Source organism: Diceros bicornis, chromosome 1 (assembly GCF_020826845.1).
Source record: "Diceros bicornis minor isolate mBicDic1 chromosome 1, mDicBic1.mat.cur, whole genome shotgun sequence".
NCBI classification, from domain to species: domain Eukaryota; kingdom Metazoa; phylum Chordata; class Mammalia; order Perissodactyla; family Rhinocerotidae; genus Diceros; species Diceros bicornis.
The window spans coordinates 65,317,751-65,326,556 of NC_080740.1; the positions used below are offsets into that span (position 1 = coordinate 65,317,751).

General features: G+C 40.6%; 1 protein-coding gene across 1 annotated transcript; it reads left to right on the forward strand.

Annotated features, from left to right (window-relative positions):
* Positions 1-2,630: 2,630 nt before the first annotated feature.
* On the forward strand, positions 2,631-7,927 carry LOC131407137 (serine protease inhibitor Kazal-type 14-like). The gene is made up of 4 exons (XM_058543312.1): positions 2,631-2,678; positions 3,547-3,627; positions 6,506-6,642; positions 7,882-7,927. The coding sequence occupies exons 1-4, from the start codon at positions 2,631-2,633 to the stop codon at positions 7,925-7,927; spliced, it is 312 nt and encodes a 103-aa protein (XP_058399295.1).
* The last annotated feature ends 879 nt before the right edge of the window (positions 7,928-8,806 follow it).

Below are 8,806 nucleotides of genomic sequence, written 5' to 3' on the forward strand. Positions count from 1 at the left end.
GGGTGAAGGGAATGGTTCGGTACATGTTTGTGGTGATGGGTTGTAGTTGGTGTTTTGGTGACGGACATGATGTAATCTGTGCAGAAGTGGAGGTGTAGTGATGTACACCTGAAATTTTTACAATGTTGTAAACCAATGTTACTGCAATAAACAAAAAATTAAAAAAAAAAGAGATAAATTAACTGATGTAAATAAAAATTTATTCATTTCAACATTGTCAATAATAATGAAAATTGGAATCAACCTAATTGAGAAAGAACAGAAATAAACTAACATAATGAAAATCCATATTTGTGACAGAATATGACACCAGGCATCTAAATTCATGTTCTACATGATTATATTTAAAGATCAAGAAAATGTAATAGTACATTTCTAGGTGAAAAAAGTGGAAAACAATATATACTACAAAAATTTGATTGAATATGACAATAAGAACATGTATATATGTTCGTACGTGCATATATTTATTTTAAAAACTGGAATGATATAATTTAATATATGTTTTAACAATTTTCTCTGGGTTTTGTTCTTATTTCTTTTTTTATATTTCTATTTTTTGAATTTTCTAAAGTTAATATATATTTCTTTGAAAAAGAACAATTGTTCTGGGCCCGGCCCCAGGGCTGAGTGGTTAAGGTTCTGCAAACTCTGCTTCAGCAGCCCGGGTTTGCTGGTTCAGATCCCAGGCATAGACATACTCCACTCACCTGCCATGCTGTGGAAGTGTCCCACATATAAAAAAATAGAGGAGGATTGGCACAAATGTTAGCTCAGTGCTAATATTCCTCGAGTGAAAAAAAAAAAAAAGGAAAAGGATTGGCAAAAGATGTTAGCTCATGGCGAATCTTCCCCAGTAACAAAACAAAACAAAACAAAACAAAAAAAACACAATTGTTTCTTACAGATAGGAAGAAAGAAGCAGGATGTTCAGATAACAGAAGTAAACTCAGCTATGATGACATATCTCCCCTGTGACAAAGCTGCAAAAGTCTGGATTGCTGCAGGGACAAGGCTGGACCCATCACAAATGTCACCCACGGACCTTGTCTGTCATTGCAACCTCCTTCTCTTCCTCAACTGTTTCCACATTTTGCTTCTGGCTGAAGGCACACGTTGTTGTGGAACATGCTCTGCTTTTTCTGCTGTGCTCTTTCCTACTGTAGTATGTTTCCTCATGCTGTTGCCTCTGTGGATTGCCTGCCAAGAGCTGCCCTGTCCAGTGATCTGTTCCCACGCCCCAAGTCTTCTAGGCAGCTCTGTGCTACCTTCCCCCAATGCCTCCTGCTGAAGGTTGACTTTGACTCAACCCGAATGTGGGGCCTCCCAGGGCCTGCTCAGCCCACCACACAACGCCTCATTGCCTTCTCTCTCCTGTGCAGCTACCCTCTTCCCTGCAGAGGCCCTCACACACGCTCATTAAAGGAGACGCACCAACCACAAAGGAGCGTGCTACATCTCTCTTCCTTTTCTCTTCTTTCTGAGGTGGGTCAACCAGGGCATAGGAGGTGAGAGAGTGGGCACCTGGCATTGTGCTTTAGTGCAGCTGGATCTTCATTGTTGCTGCTCCATTCCTGAAAGATTCCAAGGATGACATCAGAAAGAGAAGGGGATGTGCTTAGCGAAAACAGGGTGTCCTAGATTGTCTCAGGAGCAGGCAGAGTAGGCAGCTCTGGACATTGCGCCAAGAACCTCCAATCACCCTGAGGAGTGGGATACTCTGGTGACATTTCCACGTCTCAGATAACACATGTCACACCACAGCATATGAGCAAAGACTTGATGTAAATTACCTATTGACATATGCTATCGAGCAGAGATAAAGGCCTAGAGGACATAGGGAGGACCAGGTCACTTTTGCAGGATTAGGAAGATAGGGAGAGTTCAATGGAAGCAGCCTAAACCATTCTCGAGGGTCAGAAAGGCTGCTACAAGGGAAGGCAATCGCATGGGAGGATTTGTTCATTGACCTCCCTTTCTGTGTCTGGACGCAAATAGCTTTGGGGCCCCCAAGAGATGGCACAAAATGGTTTTTCTCCCTATGCACTCTCTCAGAATGCTCCAAGAGAGTCTCACATTCCAAGTCAGAAGATTCTCAGCACAGCCAAGTATGCCTGGAATATTAGAAATTTTTGCCTTAATCTCAAGAAGTAGCCTCTGCTTCAAGAGCAAGTACAGATCTGCTTCCTCAGTTGAGAAGCTCCTGTTGTTTAGAAGCCTCTAGCGGTCTCATCATTTTCTTTGTATTCTCTCAAAGAAAAAATGTGGGTGAATCTTCAAGTAAGGAGTTGCCTTTTCAAGACACCTAAAACGCCTTCATACTAAAATAATACGGTTATGCCCATAGAGTAACCTCTGATCACTTCTGTCTTCGAGTAGTCACAGATCTCTCCCTGAGGTCTATACTGCTGTTTGTGACTAACCACACTTGAACTTCTCCTGAGCATTTGTTCTTGGGGAAGGATGGAACAGGTGGTAGACAGAGGTTACAATGGGCAGACTGGGGATGGATATTCACTTCAAAGATGGCCTTAATATCCTGATTATCTCTGCTTTGGTGATTGTGCTAGAGGTCAGCGTCCCGAGGCTATATCTCAGAACCTCATTCTAAGGACACAGCAGGAGGAAAAATGGCCAAATCTTTCCCAGTACTTCTGTTCTTCATGCTGATACATTTGGTGTTACCTTCTGGTGAGTAATTTGGCTGGTTCTGGCAGGTGTGTAAGGTTGATTTGTGGGCTCTGACATTGTAATCCGAAAGAGAATGCTTTGAAATTCTTATTTATTTATTTAAACGTGTCATTTTACTATATCTATATATCTGTATCTACATAGAGAGAGACATTAGAATGTGGTCCAAAAAAAGACTATGGGCCAATGGGTAGGTGCCTTAGTTTTCTTATCTATTAATGCAGATTATGAGATCTAACACACGGGGACCAGGGGACTTGGGTGATTCAGGGAGGTAACATGTGAAAGGGGCTAGCAATACACCTACACCATAGTACATCTCAAAAATTCCGAGCTTTCGAAAATGCTTTGCCATGTATTTGAGTGAGTCATTATCTTTTGTGTCCTCTTTTAGAGAAGAGTCGTGTAGGGAGTTACAAGGAGACCTAGCCTCAAGGACTGGAGAGCTTGGTTTTCCACAAATCTACCGTGAATTCCTGGGCATTTCATAAGCAAGTAGCTTTCTCTCATTTCTGAAATATGGGGATTGTGCTAAAAGATCTCTTTATAATTCTAGCATTTCTTAATTTCTTTTGTATATTGGCCCAGTTCTGAATCCTCTCAAGTCGAGGCTCATTACTGTTAATCAAAAAATCTTTTAGTACACTGGACAGGCAACATTTATGAGAGCAATGATTCATCTATATAGTCCTCTGCTGATCATTCATCAGGAGTAGAAGAGTTATTCTGCTTTTTGAAAAAAAAAATGAATGAATACACGTACAAATGAAACCATGTTTTCAATTATTGCAAGCTTTCTTGGTAATAGATTAGAAATCTTTTATTTTGCCAATAAATTAAACTATGATTTACCAGATATTAGACTCTGTAACTAATTTCGTTTATGCCTTGGTTTCAGGCCCTCGACAATGGTGGCCACCACATGGACCTGTTAAGGTAATCTTCCACTAGATTTCCCAGGACTGAGATTCTAATCTGAATTTTCTTTGGAATTGCTATTTTAGAACCTTACTGCAGCAAGGTCATCTGTGACATTCTTCAAGGTCCACTCACATGAGTGGGGCAGGCACACTGCAGGTATAGGAGGAGCTCAGAGTACAGTGATCCACTAAGCTGAGATTTGGTTAAATGTACACCAGAATACCCTCCATAATGCCTGGGAAATGTTTATGAGTGCCGACAATTGCCAGGGGCAGGGCAGGTTCTTAAGAGCCCAAAGATGTGGGCATAACACAGTTTTTGCTCCCCAGGAGCTCACAGTTTGGGGGAGGGAATGCTCCTAAGTGCCCTGAGATGTGCAGAAAATGCCTATATGAGTTGTGAACAGGAGAAGCTACCTCTGAGATGTGGACTGAGGAAAATGTGAAAGAATAGGAAATCTCTGCACAGAGCCTCAAATTATGTGTGCAACTTATATGAGGGTCAAATGAAGGAGACACCTTCATTTTAACCTACCCCTCTGGTTGCTGAATACATTGTGAGGTCAATAAATGTGTGATAAGTGAGGGAAAAGGTGAGTGAGAGATTATTATTTTTGATGCAGATTTGCATCACTGTACTTCACTTCAGGAGTGTTTGGACTTTACGTTTTTGTCTCAGTAAATTTTAAATTTTACTTCTTAAAAAATAGTCAGTCATGAGTTGACTTGTAAGAAAGGCATTTTGGGGGCAGCTTGACCTTGAAGGGACCTATAGGTCAGAGTGTAGAACCCATGAGGAGCTATAGCAAAAGAATGTGTAGAATTTGTCCAGGATTTATACTCTGGTCTCACGGAGTTCAGTCCTAGAATTTTCCTCTTCAGAAGGTTGTCTGCAGGATTAGTCCTTCCCTTGCCCATCAATCCATAAATAAAAATAAACTTACTTATTTTTACTTATTTTCTTTAAAAAATATTTATCACCTGTGCTGTGCCCTAGGATGCAACATTGAGGAAAACAGACATATTCCCTTCTCTCATGAGGCTTACACACAGCCAGAAAAAAAGGAAGGGAACAACTATTTCTTGTGGCAAATTCTACAGATAAAAGAAGTAGGTACAATATCTATTGGGAGTAGAGATACTACTATAAAGAATGTGATCAGTGAAAACCGTTTTGGCCTGAAGGGTAAGCAGGAGCCACCCAGGTGGAGAGCAGTGAGGAAGACTTCGTCTACTTGAGCCACTGATGGAAGTCCTCTGTGACTGGAGCACAGAAGCAGAGAGGTCTACAGCAGATGCTGCAGTGATAGCAGTAGGTAGGGACCCTCACTTGACGAACACATATCCTACTCGAAAGAGAAAAAAAAAGGAGCTGTGTTTATAGACAATGATACTAACTACTCTTGCTTTTATTTGATTATCTATATTCATTCAGATTGAACTATTTTATATCTTATTCATTTTCAAATACTTATAGAGCAATGACTAAGTGCCAATATAAGTGCTGGGCGCAAAATGGTTGGTCGATTCAGACACAGACCTTCTTCTTATGGGTTTATAATCCTTTGGGGGTGTGGAATTAATCAAATAATTACACAAATGCTTTATTACACACTGATTAGAGGTATAAAAAGAAAGAATGGGAAGTTGGGATTGTATTTTGAGAAATCTGTGAAAGTGAGTTATAACCTGAGCTCTGAAGGTAGAATGAATTTAGATTCAGAAAAATATATATATATTTGATGGGGTAGTTATGACAAACCAGAAAACCATGAGATGGAGGAAGTATGAAATATTTGAGGAAAAAAAAAACTAAACTAAAAAGGCAAAGAACAAGGTGATATAAAGCAAGGTTGGAAGAGTTGGGAGTCTCTAGACCACTTAGGGCCTTTTAGCCCATATTAAGACAGATTTTTTTTAAGTGAAATGAAATGCAATTAAAGGAGCTTAATTGCAGGAATAAAATGATTCAATTGATGTTTAAACTATGGAAACTAGAGGACATGAGGAGTAAAGGAAGTGGGGGGATTAGTTGGGTGACAGACATACAGCAGGCAGATGATGGTGGCCTGGCCACAGTGGTGGTGACGAATAAGGAAAAAAGGCAGAAGAGTTTCGAATCTCAAGCATGATTCTTCTTTCTCTAAATACTCAGCCAAAACTCCTTCCCACTTCGTGTTGGAGTTACTTCACCTATCTATCTTACGGCACTATAGAGCCTCTGAGACCACCATCCTCAAGCTCTGTCATCCCAGAGCACTTCTTCAAGCCATTGCTGACACCAGCACCGCAAGCAGACGTGGGTTCTAGTCCCAGATGAGACATGTCCCTTCCTTTGTTTGCAGTTTTCCCTACAAACTCAGGGAGTTATTCTAAATGATCTCACATTTCACGACTTCAGGATAGGAGTTGGCTTGGGAATTTGAGAGTGGATAAAATGTGATAAATATTTTAAATCAAGGCATATGGATTCCAGTGAAGCATCTTTTCCATCTGGAAGTTATGGGGCTTCCATTTCCTTAGCTGAGTTGGCATAGGAAATCTCTAAGAATATTCCCAGGTCTGTCAGTCTGGGAATAAAGGAGATTGAGAGAGAAGCTAAATTTCCCCAATACATTCTGTTTATCCACTCTTACTTTTCCCACTATTGCATAGCAGGCCTCTGTTCTCTATCACTGTCAGGAGGTCCTGACAATCAGGGCACCACGTTGGTACTAGATGGGATATACATAGGTTCTAGTTCCCTTGCTTTGTGGCAGGGAGAGCTGTGAGAGCTTTTAGGAGACTGGGATATGATCCTGCCTATGTTTAGATTTTCCTAATAAAGTCCAAAGATGACCTACTTGTCTATAAGCATGATTCTAATCATATAATTCTTTTCAACTCAATTTCAGGTGAAATGTCCATTTAGGAAAGTAGACTTGAGTTGGTTCAGAGGAACAGTGAACCCCTGCCCTGGTTTACATCAACCCATCTGTGGCACTAATTTCGTAACCTATGAAAACCCCTGCATCTTGTGTGTTGAGAGCTTGTGAGTACAATTTAGGAAAAAGAAGAGAAGAACGACAAGCTTAGTCCACAGCAATTGCTGTCTACCTCTTCTATCAAGTACATCAGCCCTAAAGCCAGGAATTTGCTCCAGTTTGCACAGATAATAATCAGTCCCCACTCAGAAGAGCGTGTGGTAATACAAAGCCCACTGGAGCAGAAAGCTGACTCATTGTACTCTGTGGTGTTCGTCAGGTCCTTTCTTCTCTCTGATTCTTCATATTCCCCTATGCCAATTGATGGATTTTCGCTTGAAGCTTCAAATATCCTTTCAAGTCCTGAAATTCTTTGATTTTAAGACAAATTGTGGTTTTGCCTTCTCTCAGATATCTTCAACCTCTTGTGTATCTGAAACTCTGAGCTAGGATGGGCTGACAGCAAAGTTTGGGTCTTTAGCTAAGAGTCAGTGTTCAGTTTTTTGGATTTATGTGACATGATTGTCACTGATTAGACACTGGGGTCTCAGAAAACCACTGCTTTGGGTTTGATCTCTGGATAAGCCAGTGCAGTTCGCAGGGAGAAAAACTCTCCCCATGGCATCAGACTGGAGTCCTCAGCCCAACAATAATTTTGTAATTTTGTACAAGAGGCAATGACAGGAATGTGTAGACCCCAGGTCATCCCAACTAATGAGTAATTCAACCAAAGTGTGAGAGTATTGATAGAAGATGATGAGGATTGATATGACTTTTATACCACAAGCTCAGGCCTGATTAAATAGCTTATTGTCAAAGAGATTGTAGCACAGGTCATAATATCTTCAGTAACATCTTAGAATCGTGGAAGAATAACCGGGTAGGAAATCCAATAACCTGACTGTCGTCTTTTGTCAGTTCCCTTTATGCTCTGGCTCTTAGTTTCCTCAAATGTAAAATAAGGATGATAGATAAGCTAATTTTTTTTGTGTGTGTGAGGAAGATTGTCCCTGAGCTAACATCTATTGCCAATCTTCCTCTTTTTGCTTGAGGAAGATTGTCCCTGAGCTAACATCTGTGCCAATCTTCCTCTATTTTGTGTGTGGGACACTGCCACAGCATGGCTTGGTGAGCAGTGTGTAGGTCCATGCCTGGGATCCGAACCCGCGAACCCCGGGCCACCAAAGCAGAGCAGGTGAATTTAACTACTACCCCACCAGGCCAGCCCCCAGATAAGCTAATTTTTAAAGTATTTTTGTAGTTCTGACGTTCTATTAATGAAATGTTTATTCTGATTCTTCCTTTAGGAAATCTCGGGGAAAAATTAGATATGAACATGATGGAAAATGCTAGCCAAGCGGACTTAGATGTGAAAGAAGCCATCTTCTCTTTCTCCCCATCATGACAATCCTCCTCTTGCAACTCACCCCTCCTTGCGTGTGTTCTTAGTGACAGAGAGTTGCCCCTACTGAGCTCGTATCAGACGGCTAAATGTTTCTTCGTTAGACCTCTTCCCTCACTGATTCACTGCCTTCCGTATTCTCCCTAATAAATAAACTTTTCTGAAAGTTTGATTTACCTTGGGTTTCACATCTGTGTCTCAAGTCTCAGAAGTAGAACAAATCGAAAATTTGAGCCAAGGATCAAAGACAAACATTGTGATTAATCAGTTCTCTGATACTCTGAACTGTGGAGTTATCTATGTAGAGGCTCCAGGTGTCTTCTAAGGAACATGACAGAATTTTTTCTATACTCCTTTGGCATTTTTTAAAACCAATTAATAGGAACTATGGAACACTGTGCTCTTCCCATCCATTCCTATTGCTGCCCACCTTCTGCAAACTCCTTATTAAGCAACCTTACTTTCAGACTCAGCCTTGAAGAGATGACATTTATGCATATCTGGCTTAGATCAACATGGCCCAACATTTTCAATGGCCCCACTTTTCTCCATAGAAGGAGGCTTACATCAATGGTATCTATGAGTGTCCCATTGGTCACTGGTCTTTTTTCTTAAATTCTCTTGACACATTTTAACATCTGAAATATATAGGGACAAGTTCTTCTTTGGGTTATATTTCTTCTGTGTGTATATATATATTTATATACATATAATATATATATTCCTAATATTATATATATTCCTAATATAGAGAGAAGACTAATATATACTAATATGCTCTCTTCTCCTCCCAGAAGCTTTCTTCCTGCTGGCTTGGGAGAGAGCATCCT